Source organism: Panthera pardus, unplaced genomic scaffold (genome assembly GCF_024362965.1).
Source record: "Panthera pardus isolate Hobbes unplaced genomic scaffold, ASM2436296v1 HiC_scaffold_1, whole genome shotgun sequence".
NCBI lineage: Eukaryota > Metazoa > Chordata > Mammalia > Carnivora > Felidae > Panthera > Panthera pardus.
Window position 1 is genome coordinate 86,643,952 of NW_026526654.1, and position 27,896 is coordinate 86,671,847.

The following is a 27,896-nucleotide window of genomic DNA, read 5'->3' on the forward strand; positions in this document are numbered from 1 at the left end:
CATTTCTATAGTAAAGCTGTTATACAGTAAACCTACATTATATAATGTAATAAACTTACATTATACAATAAATTTCCATCCCTATTTATCAACCCCCATTATCTTTTTTGTGCTTTGTCTTATAAAAACAAACAGAAAATACCTTTGCTAGAAAAGATAAAGCGGAATGTTTTTCAGGTTGACTGTTCAGGAAGGGAGATCACCGTGAGATAGAGATAATGGGGATATTTTAGGGGCTCGAGTGAAGCCCTTAACATTATTTAAGAAAGAAGGCGAGTGACTAGATTATTAATGTGGTCTGTTGAATTTTCAGAATTTTTAGAAGAACGTTAATTCTGTCCGTTCAAAGTATAGTGGGCAATAGTCAGGAAGATAAGTATACCCTTTCTAAAGAGTCAGGGAAAGCCAGGAGAGTAGATCAAATATTTGGATAATTTAATTCCCGAAAAAAAATAGTTAAAAAAATTACTATTGACAGAAAGAGGTGTTACACTTGAAATTGGTTCCAAGTGTGCAGCAGGATTAAAGAGAAAAGAAAACAAGTCCCATCAGCCAAGAAACCCAGCTTCCGGCACAGCATCAAAGAATTTAATGTTCAAGTGGCTGCTACCAGTTGGAAGAAAAACTGAAAACCTCATGCAGAAGGCCTTTGAAAAATTGTCCAAGTGTACGCTGTTTCATGTTTTTAATTATTGGGGTTTGGATGGAGTTGAAATAAATAAGTAATTATCATGGTGGCGTTCACAGGTTTGTAGTCTATGAATAAGGAACAGGCTTCTACATGTAAAGCTAATCGTAACTATTTTTCACGCTCTGTGATACATGTATTGACTTTTTAAAACATTGGTTGCCGCTGTGTTTCGTTCTCTCTGCTTATTATATTTAAGCATCCATGACTCGCTCGCGTGGCTCCAACATAGCCTTTTGCAAAGATTCTGTGTTCTCCGAACGATTTTTTTTTTTTTTTTTTTTTTTTTTGGATTAAGGTTGTTGAGTGGAAATCACAAATGCCTCTGGAGCCTACAGCAGAGGAACCTGATTTGGTTGGTAGTGGGGGACAGCCCGCAGAGGCCTCGCAGCGGAGGATAGGGTGATTCCTGGGATGCCGGTTTAATCACACTAAGGACTGCTGACCTTGACAGAGGTCGTCCCGGAGGGCCAGAGGGCTGGCAAGGGTTACAGCAGCCTGGCCTAGGCTGGAGGTGTAGGGAAGAAGGGGTTAAATCGGGTGATTGCCTCACTTCTGGTCCTCCTCCCCGTCACCACCCAAATAAATAGCTACCACTTAAGGAGTAATTTTCACATGCTAATAAAGAAGTGAGGTGGAGTTATTTGTTACTTACAGGTTAGTAATACTGGCAGAAGTGCTTTCAGAAACGCTCTCGTTTCCGGATCCCCTGATACATATCTACCGGTCAGATTTACTTACGAGTGGGATTAGATCCTCATCTCCCGGACATCAGGGACCGTGTTTTCCACTGAAGTAGATTTGAAGAGCTGTGTGTACTCGTCCTGTTTCCATAGCTCGCCAAATTTTCTCTCAATCAGTACGTGTATGAATTCAGTATTTGGGTTCCTTTAAACAACATCAAGTTAGCTTAGAACTAAAAAGGGAGAGATGGACTTCTAAGGATAAAATACTACAGGAGAAAACTAATGAAAAGGTACCCCTTCCTTTAGATGTTGTTCAAGATACTTTCTGCTCCATGGTTTCCGGTTCTTCTTAGTGTCCTGATGAAATTGTTACATCAAGGAAAGGTGGGGAAAATTAGGGCATATTTTTAAGTCTGCAGATGCATTTGATGATTATTAAAAACCTTGTTCTCACTGGGTGTTGTATGTAAGCGATGAATCATGGGAATCCACCCCCAAAACCAAAAGCACGCTGTATGCGCTCTATGTTAGCCAACTTGATGATAAATTATATTAAAAAAATTTTTTTTTTAACATTTATTTGTTTTTGAGACAGAGAGAGACAGAGCATGAACGGGGGAGGGTCAGAGAGAGAGGGAGACACAGAATCGGAAGCAGGCTCCAGGCTCTGAGCCATCAGCCCAGAGCCCGACGCGGGGCTCGAACTCATCACAGACCGCGAGATCGTGACCTGAGCTGAAGTCGGACGCTTAACGGACTGAGCCACCCAGGCGCCCCAAATTATATTTAAAAAAATGCGAAGAAAAAAGATGTTGCTTTCTACGGTGCATGCTAGTATGAATTCTGGAAATCGTGAGGGAACCTTCCATCACAAGTCTTAGCAGATAGGGGAGGAGCGTGGTGGGTGGGAGCTGATAAGTAAGGAACCTGCCTTTTAACAGCGATGCAGGAATGAACGGTGATGGTTCGCATAGTGCTGACCTGTGCAAGGATGTTTCTGTTGGTCTCTCTTTGAAGTTCCCAAATTCTTCATTTGTATCCTTGTTAGGACACTTGTATCTTTAACCTTGTGTTCATTCATTCAAAAAGTATCGGTTTCCTTCTGGGACCCGTGCCTTGTGGAACACACACGTCTTTACCCACAAGCAGTCTATGATACTCTGTAGTTCCGTTAAATATCCATGCTGGATTATAGAGTTTTACCTACTTGCACTTAGCATGTGTACAGCCCACAAGTAGTTATTTGGTGGGTTGCATAAAGTATGCAGCAAGTGTTTTTTTGAAGGAAAGATGGTGGACAGTCAAAAAGATGTCCATCTTTTCCAGAAAAAACAAACAAACAAAAAAAACGGCAGATAAGTTGGCCTCATTGGAGAAATTGTCATTCCTTTGTCAGTTAACATTGTCAGTTTAAGACTTATCGTACAGTTAGTATGACATATATGATACTAACTCACCCATCGGAGAGCTTAAAAGCCCAGTCCGTCAGCTACATGTTTGGACTGACTTCTAAGATGTTAAGCTCCTGGTTTTAAAGAAAGTGTGTGTGTGTGTGTGTGTGTGTGTGTGTGTGTGTGTGTGTGTGTGTGTGTGTGTACACATCTGACTTTTGCAGAGTATGGTTGAAAAGTCCAATTTATTTACCAAGAAAGTGATTTTGTGAATAATTATTGTTACCCATTATAACCTGGGTTCGTTTTGTTTATAGGCGAGTGGCTGAACTGTTTATGTTTGATTTTGAAATCAGCGGAATCCACCTAGACAAAGAGAAGGTGAATATTTCCTCTCTGGTTTTTCCTCTTGTTTTGCTCACGTCCAGTTGGTTTCTTTGTTGCTGTCGCCCTTGTGTGTTGCTTAAACTCGTTTGTCATAAAAACTCTTAGGGTGTTTGTGTCGCGAGATACTTCGATTAGTTGTGTCTGAATGGAGTGCTCAGACTCTGCCAGTCTGCCACCCGTGACAATTCGGAATTAAGACCTTGCTTGAGACACTGGGGGTGTTTTAGATGTGCATTTAGATGGGCAATATCGGGAAAGAGGCACGTGAGCAGGAAGGCTGAGAGTTGCGAAGGTCAAGGTTGGAAGTGGACGCACAGGGAACATTAAGAACTTGACAGAAGTGCGCGTGTTCACATTACACACGTCTTTGACAGATCCACACGGTTTTGTTCCGGAAACAGGAAGCAGGGGTTCTACAGCGTCTACCCTGGGACAGGAGCAACCTTACGCATTGTTCACACCCCTCGTTTCACAGATACGGAAATAGGACAAAGTGATCTGCTCAAGTTCTCATCCTTAGTATCCAGAGTTTCTAGCCCTGGCCACTTCTCTTTCTAGAACGCAGTATCCTACGAAACTTGAACGCCTCATTTCAGTATGAGGGCTGGGAGAAAGGGGGTGAGTTGACCACCCCTGAAAATCTGCCCGCTCCACAGTTATCTCCCTACTTGCCTGCAGTCTGTTATGGTTATGTTTTTTTTTTTTTTTTTTTTGTAGTTATGTTTCTCCTAATAAACAGAACACAAATCCACTTACCTGTTAATAGAGGTTAGTTCGTCAGAGTATTCTAGAAAGTAGAGGTCACAGTCTTGAGGGTATGTGTCATCTACAATAGGTAACATCATTTTGATTGGTGCTGGGTTTGAGTAATGCTGGGGCCGCTTGTAGACACGTGGATGTGTTTATGTGGCTTTAAGGGCTCAGCACAAGACTCCTGACCGAACCCTGAGCCCACACATGCCTCCCAGCAGCCTTGAGAGGCTGACAGGCACTACTGTAAATTCGTGTTGCTTAAAATCGGCCTCTCTTCAAGCCAGATCTTTATTACCACTTCTCGGTATAATGAGTCCACTGTTCTCTGAGTCACTCAAATAAAAATTGGGGGTTAGTTTGTGTTTTTTTATTCCCAGTACTTTTATGCCGTAATTCGTGACAGAATCCTCGGATTGTTCTGTAGAGCTTCTGCATCTGTCCCCGCCCCCCCCCCCCCCCCCCCCGACAGCTCACCTTGAACCTTATCGCCACACTGAGCTGTCCTAAAGGTCCTGGTCTTGCTGACACTCATTATAATTGATAGTTAAGCAATTGATAATTAAGCATTTGCTGTTTGAAGCATATGTGTTTCATCACATCTTTATAGCCTCTCTGAGGCCCTTGCTGTCGCTCCCGTTTTGTAGATGAGGGACTGGGGCACCTCGAGTTTCTGTGATCTACCCAGGGTCACAGGGCCAGTAGCTGCAGGAGGCTCGGACTCCAGAGGCTGCTCGCCAACCCGGCTCGGGTTGTCTGCTGGTCAGTCTGACCCGTCTGTGAACGTTGAAGTGATTTCCTTGAAGTCTTGGTGTGATCCTTACCGTCCTGCCCAGAACCTTTCAGTCACTCTCCATTGCCTATTGAAAAAGTACCAATGGCAGCTAATACGTAACGAAGAGTGTCCGTGGCGGTGCTTTCCCAGCCTTCCCTGTGCTCCCCTGTAACTCGTGACACTGTTGGACCACTTTCATGCGTGGTCCCCATCCTCCTCCTGCTGTCTGCTCACCCGGCCCGCCTGCCTCAAGCCCCCGCCAAGGCTTCATCCTCAGACCACCGTGTCCGCGAAGCTCTTACCAGTTCCCCAGATGAAAGTTTGTATTCATCTGAACTCCCATTCTATGTATTTCATGCACATGGCATTTACCTCTTCCTGCCTTTTCTCGAAGCGGTTCCTGTTGCGTTACTTGTCTAAATTCCAGGCTTCTCAAGGACCAAGAACATGGGTCATGTTTTTTTCCAGTTTTGGCCTCAGCAAATGTTGAATGACTGTATGGGAATCATAATAATACTAGCTAATACTAATCAGGTCTGATATTCAGAAGGACGATAGTGGAGAATACTGTCGTTCCTAGTAGAGAAAGTAGGTGAACAGTCTTATTATTTTATGTAATCTTCAGGAACCATGTTTTTGAAACTTTACCCAGAAGTGTTGGGTGTCAGGTCAAGGTCAGTTTTGCCGGCATTGAACTTGCTGCTTTTAGTCTTGAGTGTTCTTACAAGGGTAGCTGCCCCCCGCCCGGCACGTAACTCCCTGGGAACTCATGAGCATTAAACATGCAAGTCAAGTAAATGTGCTGAATTCCTCTTATAATTTCTGTCTGTTCTCAAAGGTGTGCCACTAAAACAGGTAAGAGGAGACACGTTACCCTTTTTAAAAGAGAGATCTTGAAAGAAACCCACCAACATAATGTACACATTATAAAGGCCTGTATATTTTTTTCTGTTTTCTTCCCACATTATTTCTTATTTTATTGTAAAGGTCTCGCATGAATATAATTGAAAAGTTTAAAATTAATGGAAGTACATATTTTTTAGCAATCATTTGATAACTTAGCACAACAATCTCATAGAATTCTTAGAAGTGCGAATACTGCATCTTTATCCCAGAATGATGAAATGCTATGCCTAGAAAATTGGTGAGGGCAGGAAGGAAACCCAGTTTTTAATTCCAGGGGGACTTTAACAGGCGGTAAATTCTTTGAAATAATCTTATCATTTTATTTTTTCATAGTCAAGGTTTTGTGGAACATTTTGGAACTGTAGTGCTATTCCCAATCTTTTGCCTTTTTTGGGTTATTCCAATGATTACCATTAGGTGGTGATAAATGGTCATAGTAGAAACAAAAGAGGCAACAGGAAATCTGGACTAATAAAGACCTTGAAGTATCTGAAAACTCAGTTTTCCCACGAAGTTCGAATTTTCTATATTGTAGAATTTTTGGTTATTAATATATACTTAATTTTTCCCCAGCATCTTACCAAGTGTACATCGGCATCTAAAATACCTTTTTAAAAAATTTTTTTTTAAGTGTTTTTATTTATTTTTGAGAAGAGAGAGACAGAGCATGAGTGGGAGAGGGGTAGAGAGAAAGAGGGAGAGAACCCGAAGCAGGCTCCAGGCCCTGAGCTGTCAGCACAGGGCCCGACGCGGGGCTTGAACTCACAAGCCGCGAGATCACGACCTGAGCCGAAGTTGGAAGCCCGACCAATTGAGCCACCCAGGCGCCCCTCTTTAAATACCTTTAAAAAAAAATTAGTGCTGCTTAACCATGTTTTGGGGTCATAGTATAGTTCAGAATGTGCTGACAGCTACTGACCCCCTTCCCAGAAAGACGTGCATCTGATTTCACCCAGAGCCTTTCACAGGTCCAGATGCCCGTCTAGTTTCCTAGTAAGAATGACTGCAAATTCATCCTCGTCCTCCAGTAGAGCTGGCTGATTATGTGCACTGTAGTTAGGTTTCATTCAGAACATCTGTGTCACCCCTCGGCTAATACGTGCTTTCTTAGGGGATTGTATATCCTCAAGGTGTGACTGCAAGAAAAAACCCCACATAGGTGTGCCAACACCATCCAATATCATGGTCAGGGGCTCGGCGGGCTGACGGGTGCCAGGCACGGAGCCGGGAGATACAGTCGGCCCTGCAGGCTCCGTCTGGCTCTGCCCCCCCCACCCCTGCTGGCCTTCGCTAGCTAATCAAGTGTGTGCAGAGGCAGAACTGCTAACGTGTGTCCCCCTCTGCATGCTCGTTACGCTCTTGTGAAGACTTACAGTAATTCCTTTCCTTCCCTTTGACCTTTCTGTCTAATCTTTTAGGATCGAGGATGTTTTCAAATGTGTCCTTGAAATACTCTTTTTAGCCCACAAACACTTATAAGTATCATATTGATTAGATTCAACTACCTGCTATTCTCTGATTCGCTTAACTAAGAGGTTTTTGGGGGGATAGGGAAGGATTGTGTACCTCCCAATGTTGTTAATTTCAAAGATTATATAACCTAGACATAACAGAACTCTAGAACGTATGTAAATATTAAGCATAGAAACACTATAAAAACCATAGGATAATCATTTTGTTAAGATATTAAATACATATCAAAAACAGAATTCACATAGTTCGTAGTATATTATTATATATTTATGGCACAAGCAATATACTCAATATTCATTTCATTTAATATATTTAGTATCTTATTCAATATGTTGCCTTACTGTCTTAATAGATGGTCTGTTAAGTCAGTTGCGAAATACTACTTTAAATGCCTTTAAATAACTTTTACTCCCTCCGCATGTAGCGTAAGAGAGCAGTGGACCTGAATGTTAAAATCTTGGATTTGAGTAATACATTTCTCATGGGAACTAACTTTCCCAACAAGATTGAGAAGCATCTCTTGCCAGAACACATTCATCAAAACTTTGTAGTCGCTGGAAATCACGTGATAGTTGATGGTCTACACGCAGAATCTCCAGATGACTTGGTATGTGTATTCCCCTCGCTTTATAGTCTAGGTCTCATCTGTGTTTGCTACTGTTTGAACCCAAAATTCAGTGATAACGTAATTATACCTTTAAAAATGCCTGGCTGGGATTGGACTAAAATTGGACTGTGGGATTATTCTGTAAATGCTTTGAATATGAAAATGGTTTAATTATTCATCTCATAAAGAACTCCTCATTTAAATTTTTTTTTATTAAAAAATTTTTTTTTCCTAAATGTTTATTTATTTTTGAGAGAGACAGAGACAGAATGCAAGTGGGTTAGGGGCAGAGAGAGAGGGAGACACAGAAGCAGAAGCAGGCTCCAGGCTCTGAGCTGTCAGTACAGAGCCCGACGCGGGGCTGGAACTCACGAGCTGTGAGATCATGACCTGAGCCGAAGCCAGACGCTAAACCGACTGTGCCACCCAGGGGCCCCAAGAACTCCTCATTTTTAAAGTACGATAAAGAAATATATAACAATTACATTGTAGACTACCCAGATTCTTACTGCCTGTAGTCTTTACCTGGTTAAAGGTGCTTTATAGCACGTGTGTTGGGTAAAATTGGGTATGGTTGTGTATGTCCCCCCAGACCCCATGACCGAGAATTCCAGTCAAGTATGTGTTTATACCCCATGCTAGTTTCTGAATCTAAAAGCTTTATTCACTCTGTATAAACCCTTATTTATTATTTTTTTTAATGTTTATTTTTGAGCGAGAGAGAGAGAGAGAGAGAGAGAGAGCGCACGTGAGTACAAGTTGGGGAGGGGCAGAGAGAGAGGGAGATACAGAATCCAAAGCAGGCTCCCAGCTCCGAGCTGTCAGCACAGAGCCCGACTCGGGGCTCGAACTCACGAGCCATGAGATCATGACCTGAGCTGAAGTCGGACGCTTAACTGACTGAGCCACCCAGGTGGCTTACTTTCATTTTAAAGTAGTGATCACCGGTAGAAGAGAGGGGGTGAGAGTTAGCCTATATTTTTATTGCGTGGGCCTCCGTGTCACGGTACTTATTATACCTTCTACCATTTACACTTTAAATGTAGGTGCGAGAAGCCGCTTATAAAATTTTTCTTCATCCCAATGCTGGTCAGTTGAGATGTTTGGAGGAATTGCTCAGCAACAGAGACCTGCTGGCAAAGTTAGTGGGGTACTCCACGTACTCCCACAGAGCTCTGCAAGGAACACTAGCCCAGAGTCCAGGTAAGCTCGTTTACCCAGCTTTTTAAAACAGGATTTTCGCAAAACTCCGCTTCTATTTTACGTGGCTCTAAATGAGCATTCTCTTTTTAATATCCTCAGAGCCCCATTTATTGAGATTTTCTGCCTGTTTAGATAGACCTGACCTTTAAATAGAGCCAGTAATTGGAAATATATTCTCTCCAACCGAGGTAGTTTATTTCTTGTGCACGTCGAGAGTGAAGTCATACTTAAATTTTCACTGATGCTAATTTAAATTCTGTTCATTTTAAGTCAGCCGGTTTCTGTGTTCGACCCAACCACGTCGGTTAGGATTAGGATGAGAGGAGGGGAAAGATCAATGTGTCTGCTGAAGACAAGGTTGAATATAGGCTAGGACTATAAAAGCATGTGGGTATATGAACCTCCTTTTCAGAGGGAAGAGTGCTGGATGGGAAGGTGGGAAGAAGCATCCTGGGGTTTGTGAAAGTCTTGCCTTGTGCTCTGCTGAGCTCTTTATGATTTATGGTATATAAAGGAAACGTTACACGGTAGTACAAATATAAGCGTATATGGTAGGTTTGTTCAAAGGCAGATTAAATTGCCGTGATAGTTCACACAGGGTCAGGAGCAGGGTAGCTGTGATGCTGGGACTGTTCAGTTCAAGATACCTGTCAGAGCTGGAACCTCCAAGACTTGGTGGTGGGTTGAGAGGGAGGAGGACACGGTGTGCCGGCTACCCTTGGTTTCCGGTTGAGCATCTGGGCGGACGTGCCCTTCACGGGTTGAGAGGGAACGCTGGAAATGAACTCTGTGTGGGCGGAAGATCACATCGTTGATTCTGTTCTGTCTTTATTCCTTCCGTGCGTATCCCTTCTCTCTCTAGTATGTTCCTGTCTTCTCCAGAGTGTTCTTAAAAATGGCCATTTCTTTTGCAAGCAGCCGTCTCCCTTGACCCTTCGAGGCTCTCTGCGAAGCCATAGGCACATCTCACTCCCCCCTTTGCTCATGCCGTTCCCTGCATGGGGAACAGCTCCCCCGTCCCAATCTGTCTCTTCAAATCCTATACATTTTTCAGTGTTCAGCCCCAAACCCACCTCTTTCACAAAGCCTTTTCACTTTTCGCTTCCCTTAGACACCCTTGTCTCTGAACAATTTGTTACACCCCATTTAGCTCCTAAATAGATCGTACAACAATTTGTGTTTTTCTGTGGTCGTTGTGGTCACCAGATTGTTAGGATGTTTTATTATTATTATTTTATGTCCGGTTGACCCTTGAACAGTGCAGGGGTGCTGACACCCCCCACCCCCTCATAGTTGAAAATCCACATGTAACTTTTGACTCCCCAAAACTTAACTACTGACAGCCCACTGTCAACTGGAAGCCTTAACCAATGACAAACAGTTTGTCATCCATATTTGGTACGTTATATGTATTATGTACTGTATTATAATAAAGTAAACCGGAGGAAAAATGTTAGTAAGAACATCGCAAGAGAAAGCACGTTTATAGTACTATACTGTATCTGTTGAAAACTATCCACGTGTAAGTGCACCCACACTGTTCAAACCCGTGTTGTTCAAGGGTCAGCTGTGATAATAGTATGGTGCTTACTCTGGGCCGTTATTCAGTGCCTCCACAGCCCTGTGAGGTAGATGTTCGTATCCACTTGATAGGATAGGAACCCAGGGTTAGTTATTGTGCCAAAAAGTGTCAGGGCTGAACCCTAAACCCATGCCCTAAGTGTATGGTCTTTGTAGGCTGTTTGAGACCAAACAGATGTATAAAAGGCATCATCTTCATTCTCTGTCATCAGCCATTGATTTGACAAGTATTTACCGAGTGTCCATGATGTGTCGATATTACTGTAGGCCCTAGAAATAAATCAGTGTGTAACACAGATGGAAATTCCTGCTCTGGAGCGGTTTATATTTCTGTAAGGGAGATAAGACCGACCTAAATAGGTAAAGAACACAGTATTTTATTAGTTAATACGAGCTGTAGAGAAAACTGGATGGGGAAGGGGTTAAGGAATGTGAACATGTGTAGATTTTAAACAGGGTTGACGGGACTAGGGGCAGGGCAAATGAGCATAGACTTGAAGGAGGTGCAGGAATAAGCCTGTGGCTCTTAGGGGAAGAAAGTTCCAGATGGAGGCATGGAAAGGGCAGAGGACCCTAGGTAGCTGGACACATCTGAGAAGCAAAAAGGGCAAAGTGGCGAGTGGAGTGAGCGAGGGGAGCGGGAAGAGGTGGAGGCAGATGCAAGGAGGAGCTGTGTTCAGGGCTTTTCCTCGAGTGAGATGGGAAGTCATTTGGGGGTTTGAGCAGAGAAGTAGGGTGATCTGTCTTACATTTTGATGGCAGGTCATGTCCTGCTGACACCGAGATAGGCTGCAGAGAGGCAAGGGTGGAGGAGAGGCCTGTCAGAAGGGGTTTTGCAGTAATCGTGATGAGAAAGATGGCGGCTTGACCAAAGTGGTGGCAGTGGAGTCATAGGATGTGTCAGATTCTAGAGACACAGCATTTTGAAGGGGAACCAAGATTTTTAAGCTGATCAACTGAAAAGACATAGCGAGTTACTGTCAACCAAGAGGGAGGGGACTGGAGGCTTCGTTTGGTTCAAGTTAAGTTGAGATGCCAATTGGTGTTCACATGGTGATGTTGAGTAGGCAGGAGTTGAGGAGAGGGCTCTGAGCCAGAGAGATAAATTAGGGTCTGTATTTTAGGGCATGACTTTGTCTGAGGTGTCCATGGGAGTGAGTGCATTTGAAGAAGAACGGAAGTCCAGGGACTGAGCTCTGGGCTCTCCCAAGTTTAAGACGTCAGGGAGATGAGGAAAAGCCAGTAGTGGCCGCCAAGAAGGAGCATCAATGAAAGAGGAGGAAAGTGAACGGAGTGGGTGGTCCTGGAGGCCACGCCAGGAAGTGACTGAAGGGGAGGACAGTGATCAGCTGACTCAAATGCTGAGGACGTGTGAAATCTAAAGAAGGTCGAGGATTGACTGCTGGGGTGAGCAGTGTGGATTCTCCAACCCACCGGACTTGCAGCGGCTAATGCCAGGTATCATTGCCAGCAAATCCACTGCTCGCCAGGTGGTTAGCATGGTCGTATGTTAGAGTTGCGCTGTTGTGCACAGAGCCACAGAGGATATGAGTTTGTGTCCTTAAGGAATTTAAAATTTAGTTGGGGAGCTCAGTGATCTAAATATAAACAGTAACGCAGGTCATTGTCTTTTCAGTGTCAAACGAGTGGCAAGTATAGACAAAACAATGCTAGAGGATTTTAGGAGTTCGGGAAGTTTGTCAGATGCTATGTAGTTGCTGAGGGTTTTATGAGGGAGGTGAAACTGGAAATCGGTGGTGAAGAAATGGTGAACTTTCAGCAGAGAGAAGGAGGTGGGAAGGGATATAAACCAAGGTTAAGGTGGGCACTCATATGGCAGGCGAATTAGGAAATAATTTTCCAGTGAGGCATTTATTTGTTTTCAGGGGCTTTCAAACCTTTTATTTTATTTTATTTTATTTTATTTTATTTTATTTTATTTTATTTTATTTTATTTTATCTTATCCTATCCTATCCTATCCTATTTTTATTGTTTTTATTTCTTAATGTTTATTTATTTTTGAGACAGAGAGAGACAGAGCATGAGTGGGGTAGGGGCAGAGAGAGAGGGAGACATAGAATCCAAAGCAGGCTGCAGGCTCTGAGCTGTCAGCACAGAGCCTGACACGGGGCTCGAACCCACGAACCGTGAGACCATGACCTGAGCTGAAGTCAGATGCTTATCCGAGCCCCCCAGGTGCCCCTCATTCTTTTTAATATGACAGTTTTCCAGGTAGATTGAGGTAGATCTTTCACATGTAAGATAGCTAGAAAAACAAAAATGGGTGAAAGTGAGTAAAAATCTCACTTAGAAATAAAAGCATGCACAGACTTACTTGAACATACTTCTCTATGGCAGCTGGTATGATATCCTAACATAAGCTTTCATTTTTAATGAAATAATGTTTTTTTCCTAAAAGACCTAATACCATTTAATATGGCACATGGGCAGTGTTTCCAAGATTACTGTTACAAGGCCTGTTAAATATCAATAGTGGCAAGAAACCCCAGAGCTTCTTGGTTTAGGTTAACCTCCGTTCTTTTCTCAGGCTTTTATTTTACTCAGAAAGGAGATAAATTGGAGACGGCGAGAAACTTAAAACCATATACAAGATCATCTGGAAAATATAAAAACAGTGTTTGTGGCAAACTCTAAAACGCATGTGAAAACTCTACACATAAATCAGTGGCGGAAAGTGGCAAATTCAAAAGTACACATGAAAAATTCCCCGTCATGGGAAATAATGATAGTTGTACCATATTGCCTTTATGAGTTTGTAGTATATAATGACTATGGCTGAAGTCTTTAAGTGATTAAAAAAAAAATCCTAGTGGAGCTTAAATTTCTAAGGTTCTAATTTTGTTTATTTTCTTTTGGTGTTGATCCTGAATAGATTATTCTGCAGCTATATATAAAAAAGAAATATAGCTCTCCGGAAAAACATTGATTTTTAAAATCTAATTTTCAATGACTCACGCTTCAAAATTACACTGATTTTTATGAACAAATCAGAGTCTGGCTATTTTTTTGAAACTCGGGCAAAATTAAGCAGGTCTAAGAAACGTATTTTTTCTCTTACACATATGAGTAGATAGAAACACATTGAAAATTTGGATTTTTTTTTTTTTAACCTCCCCCTTCACTCCTTCCTCTGGGGTATAATCGAAGGGTTTGGATTACTACTATGTTCGTTAAATTTGTTTTCTGATAAACTGATCATCATCATTTGGAAATACTTATGCCTAGGATATGTTAGCAACCCCGACATATCTCTTTGAGGGCATTTGAAAATGATCTCTTTAAGGACATTACAGTGTATAGATTATGACTATTACATTCTAATTTTAACAGGTATGTTCATTATATTTTATGTAATTAAAGACATTTTCTTTTGGATTTCATTTTAGAGACGGTCATGCAGTTCCTTGAGAAGCTATCAGACAAACTTTCTGAAAGGTTGGTTTTTGTACTACTCTTCAGATGTGTATCATGTAGGTTTTTCTTCTTTTTCATTTTTTTAAAATTCATTTTATTCATTTTTGAGAGACAGAGAGAGACAGGGCGTACACAGGAGAGGGGCAGAGAGAGAGAGACACAGACAGAATCTGAAGCAGGCTCCAGGCTCTGAGCTGTCAGCAGAGAGCCTGATGTGGGGCTCGAACCCATGAACTGTGAGATCATGACCTGCGCCAAAGTCGGACGCTTAACTGACTGAGCCACCCAGGTGCCTTTATATAAATTTATAAAAAATTTGAAGGTGACCTATTAAGAATGTAAGTGTGGGAATATCGAGTCAGATCCATGGCCGAGTCAGGAGATTGGATTAACGATGAGGAATACTTTGAAAGCACATAGCTGTCTTCCCAAGGTGACAGTCTTGAAAACTTAGGCTGTCCCCTCTGATTAACCAGTTCATTGTCTTAGGAACCCATCATTGATGTGTAATTAAAAAATGTTTTCCAAACCTTTTTAGAACTATATATTTTCGACTCCTGCCACCAATGTTACAAGCTCATAAAGTCGTGTTTCTCTTCTTTTGGCCTACATGTACATGGCTCATGGATGTGGTCGATTGAGCTGTGTTTTTGATCTTAAGAATGATCTGCCTCCCCATTTGAGTTCCTTTGTTGTGGCCCTGCCTTCCATTCTTGATCGGGTCACTTGTCCTTTGCCGGTGCTTCTCTCGTGCTTTGTTGAGAGGCCACACTCCGGCAGCCTTCAGAGACCGACGGTTCCAGAAGGAGGCATGTCACGGCTGCCTTATTATGCTGCCTGGAATTTCCTTTGCCTTTTGACCACCAACACGTTGAATTTATCTCAGATTTCTATTTTCTATTATTATAAATTCACTCCTTAGCACCCAGTCCTCTCTAATTTGGATTATATTTTAAATTCTAAAATTTTCTTTTAATCTAGTGAATCACTGTGGCTTTGATAGAATGAAAAGGAAGTATTAATTATGCGGTTAGTTGAGAATATACTCTGCTTTATTAGGAAAGTGTTAGTATTCTTCCTTCCCTTCTCTGTAGCTATAGATTGTATTTTGAGCAAACATATCTTCAGATTTTTATGGATATATATAGGTGTTAATTCTAACAGAAACTTCATATTTTATAATTTTAAGCACATATTTGATTATTGCCCAGCTAGAGTTTTCTTTGGGGAAAAAATATGAATGGAAATCTTAAATATAATCTCTGTTCATGTTTTTTCTTGTAGAAAGTTATTTGTTAGTCTCTTACCTTCTTAATGTGTAGCAAAAAGCAGTTATTTTAAGTTTTCTGGTGAATACTTTGCATGTTTGTGTAACATTGCTCATTTTCCCAGGCTTTAATACTATCAAAACCTTTATCTGTCTGCTAGGATGTTTTTAAGGTAGAAATGGCAGTACTTTACTAATGATATATTGACATCCCTTTTAACACAGGTAAAATGTGGATTAATACTGGCTTACATTTGCACTACAAATGACTTCTGGTTTTATCATGAACATCGGAAAGGTACATAAACAAAATTATTAATGTAATTATTAAAATTTTGTCCTAATAAACTTGTTTTACAGAACTATAAGAGACTTTGAGATGATACGAGGGATGAAAATGAAACTAAATCCTCAAAATTCTGTAAGTGACACTTTTATATATTTTTTTTAATGTTTATTTTTTGAAAGAGAGAGAGAGACAGAGCATGAGCGGGGAAGGGGCAGAGAGGGAGACACAGAATCCGAAGCAGGCTCCAGGCTCCAGGCTCCGAGCTGTCAGCACGGAACCTGATGCGGGGCTCAAACTCACGAACCGTGAGATCATGACCTAAGGTCCAGTTGGACGCTTAACTGACTGATCAACCCAGGCACCGCGGAATATTTTTATTATAATGTAAACAATCTATCAGCTGGGGTCCTTATCTTTTGACTCTAGAACTTTCTTGTTATATGCTGAAGGTACGTATAGTCTTGTTTGTTATCCCTGGACTTGGTTCTGATTCTTGGGTTTGGTGAATAAAATATTGAAATACTTGATCCATACGTCCGAATCTGACATTTCTCGGCAATCCAGTATTTTTGTTGGTTAGTTGATATAAGACACACACACACACACACACACACACACTCATACATGTACACACACCTATAAACGTATATTAACTATGTATATTCATATATACTCGTGTGAAGGCTGCTTCTATTCTACGGAAAGTGGGCTTCTCAGTTTGAAGCAGCCTTTAAGGAAGCTCGGTGGAGGACTGATCTGGCAGGTGGCAATTTAACCATCAGTGTTAACATTACAGTTTACTTTTTTATTTGCTAACTTATGGAGCTCAATTAAATAGATCGATGTGGACTTCAAAGGATACCCCATCTTAAAACACTTAGGTGGTGTTTTCAATCATAAGATTAAGCGATTGCATGATCTTATAGTACAGACTTAAGTGTCTTTATGTCCAGAAGGATGCCCAAGTGATGGTGTGCCCCCAAAAGTGATGGGATTCCAGGTGTTAGGACCCTCGCTCTCATTTGGTTCAAGGGCGTTCACTGGGTTACTGGTTGTCTGCCTTATTCTCTTATTGGTCCTGTCGTTGGCAGTTCTTGATTTTGGTGCTGGCCGCTAGAGCCAAAGTCCTAGAGAACATCTAGGGGAAATGAGCCTTGCAGATTTAGAAACTATTTTCCAGTTTCTCAGATACAGCCACTAAGAAATAGATTAATCCTAGCAAATTCACCAATTTCAAGAGTAGCATGTCAGTTTGTTAATTTATGGTAGGAGCTGTGTAGCAAAGTAACTAGGGTCAGTCATCTGCAACTTTGGCTTGGTAGGTAGATCCACTTAGGAAGCTAGGTATAGGCCAGAATTTATGTTGGTGAATATAGAAATAGAAAAGATAAAATACGTTGCCAGAAGCTCCTTTATTATAAGCTAGTATGAAACTATCCTCTCTAGACATTTGGTATACAGGTGACTCTCTAGATATTTGTGAAATGCCTGATCTCGTCGTGAACGGTACCACGCTTCACCCTGCAACCCTGGCCAGAACCTGGATTTGCTCCAGGCCAGTAGTTCTCAAAGTGTGTTCCCTGGACCAGAAGCAGCAGCAGCATCTGGAACTTGTTAGAAATACAAACTCTCCAGTCCCACATGAGACGTGCTGTATCTCCAGCCCTACAGTCCTGTTCCAACAAGCCCTTCGGGTTATTTATCTCTTTCCCCTCTCTGCCCACATATAACCATTTACCAAATCGTGTGGATTCTACCTTCCAGAGAACTCTGTTCTCTCCTCTCCACGCCCATTGCCACAGTTCTGGTTGAGGTCATTCTTACTTCTCACCCGGACCATAGTTGTAGTTGCTGAACTACTTTTCTAGCCTTTGGTTCTGGCTCCTGATTTGGACTGCTTAGCAATGTGCTAAGTGTTAGACATAGGGTAGGTACTCAACACTTACTTGAAATATGAGTGAATGAATGAATGAATGAATGACTTGCCATTAGAGGGATTTTGCCAAAAAGCAGATCTGACCTCGTCACTCTCTTGTTTAAGATTTTTCTGTGGTTTTCTGTAATTCTCAGATTCACCTTCCTATTCCTTTTTTTTTTTTTTTTTTAATGTTTATTTATTTTTGAGAGACAGTGAGAGCCAGGGAGAAGCAGAGAGAGAGAGAGAGAGAGAGAGTGAATCTGAAACAGGCTCCAGGCTCTGAGCTGTCAGCACCAACTGAGCCACCCAGACACCCCTCCTATTCCTTTTTTTAATGTTTATTTACTTTCGAGAGAGAGAGAGAGAGACAGTGAGGAGGGTGGGGAAGAGAGAGGGTGGGGGGAATCTCAAGTAGGTTCCACACCGTCAGCGCAGAGCTTGAAATCACGAATCACAGGATCATGACCTTAGCTGAAATCAAGAGTCAGATGCTTAGCTGACTCCGGGAAGACTTCTCGTGTAAAAGACACTTGAGCAGAGCCTTGGGAGAAACGAGGCAGTACCCCGCACACGTCACGTAGGGCAGAGCCTTTTCAGCAGAGAGAGCAGCTGCCCGTTGTGCTTGGAAAACGACGAGGAGACCAGTGCAGTGAGGGAGGGCAAGAGTCGCAGGAGGTGGGCTCAGGGTTCAGGGCGGTGCAATCAGGTCATGTAGAAGGGAGATGGGAAAGCATTGGCGAGCAGAAATAACTCTTCCAGGGGCGCCTTGGGTGGCTCAGTTGGTTGAGCGTCCGACTTCGGCTCAGGTCATGATCTCGCGGTTCGTGGGTTCGGGCCCCGCGTCGGGCTCTGTGCTGACAGCTCGGAGCCTGGAGCCTGCTTCGGATTCTGTGTCTCCCTGTCTCTCTCTGCCCCTCCCCTGCTTGCGCGCTGTCTCTCTCTCTCTCTCTCAAAAATAAATAAACATTTAAGAAATGACTCTTCCAACATTGTGCAGTAATGTGGATTGAACACTTGAGCCTAGGCAATCTGACTTCACAGCCTGGGCCGTTAGTCACTCCTGTCACCTGGACAGTTTGTGGGGAGGATGATCTTCCAGGGATTCAGGCTTTTTCCCCATCAGTATTCTGTACCAGTTGTCAAAACCAACTATTAGGACAATGCTTCTTTATGGCATATTTTCTTTGCCACGATTAGAGTTAATTCTCCCTTCGTTACACTTGAAATTGTTGCTTTCATTTTGGGGATCCACCCTAAGCTTCCTGCTTAGATTTAGAAAGAACTCTAATCTTACCTTTAGAGCCCTAATCTTACCTGCAGTATGTTTTATGGATAAATACGTGGGTTACATGTTGGGAAAAATTTCAACATGGCTAATTTAATCTATTAATGTTGACTTTTATAAGTTGACATTGTACATTATTTACTTTCCCCCCAAATTCTGGGACATTGTTTTTTTTATGCCTTTGTACTCATTGATTATAGGGAAGTCAAAATAAAGAGGTGAGCATTTTTAGGGTCTTTAAAAAACTTACCTGATATAATGGTTTACATCTTATAAGCTGGCTAAATTCTTGGTAAAAATTGCGAAGTAGTCAATAATTTTCATAGCAATGGATTTTTCCATTGTAGGAATTAATGCCTTGGGATCCCCCCTACTACAGCGGTGTGATTCGTGCAGAGAGGTAAGTTGTTTTGTTTTGTTTTGTTTTGAGAAACCCTTATAAATGAGAAGGAAGAAAGAAACTGTGTATTGAGCACTTTGTACAGTAATCGTGCAACGTGAGTAATCTCCTCACTCAGTTGCCCGCATTAGAAGCCCGTGCACGCTCAAGTCCGCGCCCTGCCCTGGCCTTTGCCAACATTTGCCCACACATTCTTCGTCTGGTTTAACACCTGTGCTCTCAGCCTTAGTATAGTCTACCCCTCCCCCAAAGCCTATACTTGTATGGCTCGGGTCACTTCCTGGTTTAAAACTTTTAAATATCTCTGTGTGGTGTCTAGAATCTGGCTTCTTCCTGGGAGTCGTTTCCAGGTTTTCTTACTAGATGGAGTGTTTCGGGGGCTGGAAGTTTGGTTGTCGCTCGTTTCTGGCTCGGGATGGGTGCTCGGCAAATATATGTTGAACTAAGGAAGGAAGAGAGTGGTACTGGGGATGGTGACATACGGTTTTCTTATGTTTCCTCATTTTTATTTGAACATATTGTCAACATATTATTGGCACATCTGGAAGGATACATGTGAAATTAAGATTTAGGACCATTAACTTGATTTAAGTCCTCCTCCAGTTCCGTAGTCTCCTCTTAGATTATATAATGGCAAACTAGTGGGTATGTTTGTTTTCCCCCCTAAATACACCCTATTTCTGTCATTTTTATATTTGCATGTAAACCCAAGAAATATGGAGGGCTGTTCAAAGTGAACACATCTAAAAACAAAACGAGAAAACCCAAAAAACAAATTGAGCACGTTTAGAAATGTTTATGTCCCAAGCACCTTTATATATGCATTAGGAATTTTTTTTTTTTTTTTAATTTTTTTTTTTTTAACGTTTATTTATTTTTGAGACAGAGAGAGACAGAGCATGAACGGGGGAGGGGCAGAGAGAGAGGGAGACACAGAACTGGAAGCAGGCTCCAAGCTCTGAGCCATCAGCCCAGAGCCTGACGTGGGGCTCGAACTCACGGTCCGTGAGATCGTGACCTGAGCTGAAGTCGGACACTCAACCGACTGAGCCACCCAGGCGCCCCTGCATTAGGAATTTTTGAAAACCTCCAAATCCTACCCTTCAACAGATTTTTAACATTTTTCTCTTACAGCTCCTTCTTGAGCTGCTCAGCTTTAACCACGAGAGTTAAGATTGATTTAGGTAGTGGACGAAAATAAGTTTTGTGCCTTTTTCTCCATTAAAGCATGTTGGCATACATCATGATAATAATATACTTAAGTTTGGTATTCAGCTCTAAAGTCTTTCTGTTCCTCTGCATTATTCAAGTCTTACTTACAAAGCAGATTGTCTCCTAATACTTTGTCAGCTACGTTTTTTATATATATATTTCAGACTCAGCACAGGCCTCCTTCTCTGTGGAAGCACATAAGCTGTCATTCAAAATCTGTAATCATTTGATTATGATACACAGTGGGTGCCCAGAATATGTTATAGCTTAATGTAGTCATTTCACAGGTGCGTTTTATGGCTGTGGAACTTCAGACCTTGCTCCTTATCGTTACAGAAAACATATCATTTCTCTTCTAAAACTTTTTCAAAGAGAGATTTGGTTTGGTTATTTGTAAGAGAACACTAATTTTTTTTATTAATGCTTTCCATATCTATATAAGGTTTTTAAAATTTTTTGTTCGTGGAAAGTGATGTAAATTAGATGTGTTTGTTTCTTCCTGAGTTTTGCTCTGTGATTTTTATTTGTTATTTAGCTTTACTCTATAAGTGTAGGATGCCCAGGTGGTGGTTCTGTGGAAATTACTTGTGAATATTTGAAGACTTGGAAAGACATCATCAATTATAAAGTATAAGCATTAATTAGGAGTAGGAGATCCCTGAGAAGTTTGATAGTAATCTTAAATAAAAGGTACTGAATAAAAGGTGGTGACTTTCTCTTCTCCGTTTTTACCGAAAGTACAATATTGCGAAGTCTTTGTGTTGCTGACTGACTCTAGAGTCAGTCCTTAGGGATCTCTGAGCCCGCAGATAGATTGGGAGTTCTCTGTCCTCTGGACTGGCCACAGAGACGGGGGTTACCGTCCACACGGGGCAATTGTTGAGTGGCAACACCCCAGGCAGCATGGCAGTGTGGTCTGGAGTATGTTCCCCGAAGTCTGGGGGGCCTGTGTGAGTCCTGGCTCCACCGCTAATGAGGTATCCATGAGCTTTGGAAAGAAAGTTCCTTGTCCTCTCTAAGCCTCTCAGCAAGGGTATCTATAAAATGGGGGTTATGACAGTCCCTACTTTGTAGGTCAGGATGAAATGAGATAATGTTGCTATTATGAGTACTAAAATAACATGATTATATGGAATTGGCCTTCTGGGGACACTCTTCTAGAGGATGATCTGCTCTAAGAGATGCTTTCTACGTGTTCTTTAAAATCTTTCGAAGGAGTGGTCCCTTCCCTCCGAAGTCTCCTCTAAGAAAACACTCGTCTCAAGTGTAATGAGTATGTCGAATTAGTTGTAAAATGCTCATCAGACAAGCTTTTAAGGATAGAGGAGGGACACAGGGACAGGGAAGCACACCTCGCCTCTGCTTCCCAGAGCATCACTCTGTCCAAGGAGGAGGAAACCCTGTGTCTGGCGGGCAGGGCAGCTCACCTCGGGTCGCTTTCCTCTTGAAGGCCACAGCCTCTTGAAGGCTACTGCCTTCAAAATAGAATTGCAGCTGTCATTCATGGCCTCTAGGATCCGTCTGGTCACAGCCCGCTTTTCTTTAACAATGAATACGTGCACACCCATGGTTATTTGCTGGGTATGCCCTGCCCTCTGGTCTTTCCCACCCATTCCTCTTCCTTTACAGTTTTCCTCAGCCAGCCGAAACCCTGCATCTGGCACTTAGATCCCTTTGTGTCTCAGACAGAGCCTGTGTCTGGCAGCTAACAGCGTTCCCTTTGCCTTCCTTTGCTGTCTCACTTGTGAAATTTCGCCAAGAGTCCACGACACCTCCGGGTCTGCCACAGCCTCTGTGCTTCCCGTCACCACCATACTTCCCAGCCTCCACGCGGCACCCTTGACCTTTAACGACGTGTTCCTTTGGTCCCCTGTGTTCAACACGTCTTGTCAACCATACCTTAACGCTCTTAAGAACAAAGTTCGTCTTATTTTTTCCATTTGCGGTTACGTGTGAAATAAACACTCTGGGCTCTCGACAAATGCATTATTGGCGAATAGCCACTGTTCAAGACTGTGTCCAAAGCAGTACTCGGAAATCCTTATTAAAAGCAATCCAGTCGTAAAGAGAATATCATACCGTATATTCGTGAATGGCTTTTTTCGTCTACCAGATTGGTTGGAAGCGGGTAACCCTCTGGGAGGTCTTCATAGCGCTCATTTGTTGACAGAAGTTTCCACCAGGCTTATTGGTTCTTAGAGTTAAGAAATCGCCAGCTCTTCCAGGAACACAGTATAACCTGCCTGGTATCCACCAGGCGCTTTACTGAATTTACTTCAAGTGTCCATACTAGGTCATGTGTTGGGCTCTTAACTCCTTTCAAAGAGCCGAGAAAAGGGATGCCGAAATGCTTCAGAGGGGATCGTAAGAATCGGGGGGTTTAAACATCGATTTTCAGTAGCTTAAAAGGCAAATGATTGAGTTTTGGCTTGAGATTTCAGTAATCTTGATTGACAAGAGTAGGCTGAGAGGCACAGGTAATGGATGAGAAAAGAAAGCGAAAACAGAACAGTTTGGATTGGAGGTTGGAAGGACGGAATGACGTGAGGACTGCTAAATCCTTGTTAAATTCCTCTGCTTTCAAGTAAAGACTTAAATAAATGTGTGGTTTGACACGAAACAAAAAATAGAAGGCTTTCCTTGGTTTGAGTTTTTCTTCAAGTTAACCCCTGGGACCTTTCTTTTTTTGCTTTTATGTTCAGATTCCTTTCAAGTTTCTTAAATGTTCGCCTAAAGAAAGAACCTATTACAAGTGAGGTGAGAAATTAACGTGTTTTCAAACCACCCAGGGTTGGTCCTGGGAAATAGAGGCATGAGTGACCGATGGAAATCTTAAAGAGCACAGAAAAATCTTAATTTTCTTTTTCAAGTTTTAGTGTTGGAGTCTTCATGGCACAGGAAAAGTCATTCTTTACAAAACTTTTTAAAACATTTATTTATGAGGCAGAGGGAGACAGAGGGTAAGCGGGAAAGGAGCAGAGAGAGAGGGAGAGACACAGAATCCGAAGCAGGCTCCAGGCTCCGAGCTGTCAGCACAGAGCCCGACATGAGTCTCGAACCCATGAACCACGAGATCATGACCTGAACCCAAGTCAGACGCACAACCCACTGAGTCATCCAGGCACCCTGAAAAGTCACTCTTTAAATTATGAAAATTATACATACAGTTATTTTATTTAAAATTTACATGGGATTTTTGAACAGGCTGTACATTCGTATGGTTCAAAAAGTCACAACAACTTTAAAAAGTACTCACTGAGAAATTTTGGTGTCATACCCGTCCCTGCTCACAGCACTCCCCCTTGCCCCTGTCCCCTAGAGGTAATCATTTTAAAGTTGTTTCAAGTGTCCTGGCAGTGTTTGATGTCTGTTTTTAATGCTGGTCAACTTTATTTCTCTTCTGCCAACAGTGAGTTTCAGTGAGTATTACTTCATTAATTTTGGTGGTATTTTGTAGATATTATTGGGAAGTGGAATTCAGTATTGTCTGTTCTTTGCAAAAGTTCGAGAGCATTCATTCACATAATGAAATAGGAATGTTTTCTGTTTTAAACTCTTCAGGAAACCCTGAACTTTCACAGACAGATGACTCTGTGGTATTTCAAGATAATAAAGATTTGTATGATGTGTGAAATTGTATAGTTTATTGGCTAGTGTATGTGCAGTGAACTTGGTGCTGACAGTGTTGAAAACCAGTAACATTTATTATGAAAACTTTCAAAATAAAGACAAGTATAAAGAATAATGTAGGTAGGGGCACCTGGGTGGCTCAGTCGGTTGGGCATCCGACTTTGGCTCGGGTCATGATCTCACAGTCAGTGAGTTCGAGCCCCGCATCAGGCTCTGTGCTGATGGCTCGGAGCCTGGAGTCTGCTTCGGATTCTGTGTGTGTCTCTCTCAGCCCCTCCCTCTCTCTCTCTCTCTCTCTCTCAAAAATAAAATTAAAAAAACATAAAAAAAAAGAACGTAGGTAACCCCATGTTTTCATCTCCCAAATTTAGTAACTATCCAAACTGTGCCATATTTGCTTCATTTATCTTTTTTCTTTCTGTTTCTTTCTCTCTTTCCCTCCCTCCCTCCCTCCCATCCTCCATCCCATCCTTTCTTCCTTGTTACTAAACCTTAGACCTCATGTCATTTCACTTCAATGTGTTTCTTGTGTACCTCTAAAGAATATGGATATTTTCGTCCATCACTCCAGCACCGTCATTGCCCAGGAAGGTTCACAGCAGTTCACTGGCACCACCTGATACTCAGTCTGTATTCATGTTTCCTTGATAGTATTGGGTCCGTTTTCTCCCAGGCAGCTTGTTGGAACCAGGGTCCACCCAAGACCTACACGTCCTATCGGTTTTTTCTGTCCCCCGAATCTCTGACTCTGCGGCAGGTGAGCACACGCCTTGCCCCAGCCCAGCCCCCCATCTCTTTCGTATTATTACCTTGTGGCAGACACCAGGTTGCTTGTCTTACAGATGTCCCAGACTTCTGGGTCTATGCGATCGCTTTCTTGTAGCGTCATTTTGCTGCTTCCTCCGATCTGGATGTGACGGGACCCCCGTCATTTTTGGGTGTTCCGTCTCGTCTTACCGTTGCAGTTCAGGGATGACTAATTCTACGTATTAATGTAACAAATAAGCTGCGTGACAGAGGTCCCACGGCTGTCCTAAGATGTGGCTCCGGCCTCTGAGGTGGCGGTTCTGTCACCAGAGTCAGTCACAGCATTGTAACGTGGACATCCTCTCTCCCGGACGCCAGGCCCGCCCGTTTACTTTCCCACTTCTCTGGGGTGATGATGGAATCGTACTGTATTTGTGAACTTCAGTTTTGATTTATGTTAACTACAGTCTCCGGTGAACTAAGCAGCCCGTCTGTACCATTAAGGAACCTTGTTCTCCGATTACCAGGAAGTTTGGCTGGAGAAGTTTTCTTGGCTGTAGCCTCAGAAGGCGAGATAGAAACAACTGGCAATGGCCGGTTCTTTATAAAACAGAGCGTTTTTATTCTCTGTTCTTTATTTTCAGTACGTTCGAATTGCCTGAAGGGTAAACGGGTTTCGGCGTCGGACACCTTTTACTGCCTCACCTTGGTTTAACCGGATGGAACGGTCGCTCTCCCCTATGGCTCTCAGGACTAAACATTTTAAAACACCATCCAACTATCACATTAAAATCACGCTTAGGCAGTCATTCCTGATGCCAGAAACACCCTGTTCCATTTTCTCTTGCTAAAGTCAGTAGTTGCCCTGATGGCATCGTCACATACCCTGCTCTTACCCTGTGTGCGTTCTCCCTCGCCCACTCGCGCCCTCCGGCCGGCTGTCTCGTTCCTGCTGTGGTGAGTCTCTCTAAGTGTTTGCCATGCGGTGCAAAGCTTCTCTGACATTCGCTCAACCTCCTGAGTAGCACCGGGGAAGACCGAAGCCTATGTTTACCTGCAGTTTCAACCAGGATCCGCTGGCTGCACTTAATTGTGTTTCTGTGTTTTCATGACGTTCGATGCCAAGATGTGTTTAGAAATAACATCCAAGTTCTTTCTATAATCCCAGGTGCATCACAGGTTGAAATATAAATCTGACTCATAGATTGTACTTCCTAAGTACAGTGATACATTGATCTTTTCTTTAAAAAAAAAAAAAAGCCCTCAGGGATGCCTGGGTGGCTCAGTCGGTTGAGCATCCAACTTTGACTCAGGTCGTGATCTCACTGTTCATGAGTTCGAGCCCCTCATCAGGCTCAGTGCTGACAGCTCAGAGCCTGGAGCCTGCTTCGGATTCTGTGTCTCCCTCTCTCCGCCCACCCCTACTCATGCTCTGTCTCTCTCTCTCTCTCTCTCTCTCTCTGTCAAAAATAAATACTTTTTTTTTTTTAAAAAAAAGCCCTCAACAACAAAGAATTCTTCAGTTGAAAGTCTCTAATACTTCTGTACTTATTTCAGTGATAATTAGTGTTCCTGATGGGGATTTTGAGATATGGCTAAATCCTAGGGCTCCCAATCAGAAAGATTTCATTGTATACCAGTACCCTGCTGATTATAATATGTTCTAATTCTCTGCAAATCGAGAACTTGTAAACCCCTGGGCCTCCTATTTCTCACCAGAACGACTAGCAGAGCATCTCTTCCGCTTCATTTGGCTGCCACGGTGGCTTAACGGTGATTCTCCTCCGATTTCCGGCTGGGGAAGAAGCGTGCGCGGATTGCAGACAGGTCTCGTGTCCGGATTCAAACCGGTGGGGCCCTCTTGACAGCAAATAGTAGTAAAACTCTCCTGTGAAGCCGTAAGAGAGTTTGAGGTGACGAGAGGGATGGCAATGACTAAGTGAGTGACAGGCGACACAGATGGCAATAACACACTAAATAAGTCCCCAGAGCACACCCGTTTCACGCTGTGCACGCTGGGCTGTGGCTCTGAGAGGCCGTAGGTTTTCCATGTCCCCGCAGTACCTTTCTGCCGTTTTGCGGTCTCTAGATGGTGGAGGAGGCGTTTCTGACACGTAGTGTCTGTGCAGATAGGAAAGTTGTGCCCGGCGATGCCCTGAACAGGTGTTCAGAAGCAAAGTGGCCGCCCCAGTGCCGTGGCCGCAGGCCGTGGCTTGGCCGGCCTCTGGCCCCACGTCCTCGAGGGGTTCAGTGGCCTAGGTGTCATTTCACACCGTGTGGCAGGTGCCAGCCGAGAGCAGAAAAGGCGGGGGCCCGCGGGGTCGGCCTGCTGCCCCGGGACCGGTGTGTCGTAGGGCCGGTGCGTCAGGCCCGGCCTGTGGCCGCTGGACGTCCCTTCGGGCCTTTCGAGTCTCTTCCCGCCTCGCTGGACCTTTTCCCGTCATGGCTGCTCTTCGGGCAGGAATCGCCTCTCGCTTGCGGGAGTCACGGAGGGCGGGGGCAGCACACAGGTGGCGGGACCTCCGGCTGTGGCAGGTGGCCGGGTCGGCCGTGGGCAGCCTCTGCTCATGGGCCCTCGGTACCCGTGAGCCTTGGCTGGTGCTCTGCCTTCTCCAGGAATGCCCTTCGCCCTCACCGGGGAGCTCGTCCCTCGACCCCTGCCCCGGAGGCCACCTCCTTTTGGAACTTCTCCCTGACCCTCACGGTGGCATCCTGTCCCCCGTGGCGGGCAGAATCAGCCACGGCCTGTCTTTGTTCCCGGCCCTTTGAGCACCGCTCTTATGCCCCTTCTCACCTGGGGATCCTGCTCTGTGAACCGACGGTGCCAGGCCCTTCCCACCTCGAGGAGTTATCAGGCACGTAGTAGGTGACTCGTGAGTGCTCGCTGCCCCGCCTCCACCTTCTCGCCAGTGCCGCTGTAGTCCGTGCGGTGGGCACCGTGCCAGCGTCTTCGCAGGCCTGGTCTGGCCGTCAGGGGAGCCGGGAAGCGTCGTCTCCGTTTCCCTCGTTAGCAAATCGAGACCCCTCCAGAAGCCAAGTGCCTTGCTCGAAGCACAGCACCAGGGAGAGAGAGAGCCAGGATTGTAACTTCAGGGCTCTCTCTCCTAGACCGCCTGGTGCCGTGACAAGCCTCTCTGGGCCTCCGTTCCCTCAAGTAAAACGAAGCGGTAATTCTCGCTCTGGCTGGCTCACAGAATTACGTAAGGAGTGTGGGAGACTCTTGATGCGAAAGTGCTCTGAAAATTGTAAAGCATCTCAGGGATTG

The 27,896-nt window shown here is 43.5% G+C and overlaps 1 protein-coding gene across 4 annotated transcripts in view; it reads left to right on the forward strand.

Annotated features, from left to right (window-relative positions):
• The window catches only part of MIPEP (mitochondrial intermediate peptidase), a 162,744-nt gene that overhangs the window by 12,139 nt on the left and 122,709 nt on the right, over positions 1-27,896 (forward strand). For all 4 annotated transcript variants that reach the window (XR_002079609.2, XM_019447965.2, XM_019447968.2 and 1 more), the window contains exons 5-10: positions 3,083-3,146; positions 7,481-7,663; positions 8,710-8,866; positions 13,856-13,904; positions 15,511-15,571; positions 18,990-19,042. Coding sequence is in view for 3 of the 4 variants with exons in the window: in XM_019447965.2 (XP_019303510.1) it covers positions 3,083-3,146; positions 7,481-7,663; positions 8,710-8,866; positions 13,856-13,904; positions 15,511-15,571; positions 18,990-19,042 (567 nt within the window). In the remaining variant the exon portion in view is untranslated. The remainder of the gene's footprint in view (positions 1-3,082; positions 3,147-7,480; positions 7,664-8,709; positions 8,867-13,855; positions 13,905-15,510; positions 15,572-18,989; positions 19,043-27,896) is intronic.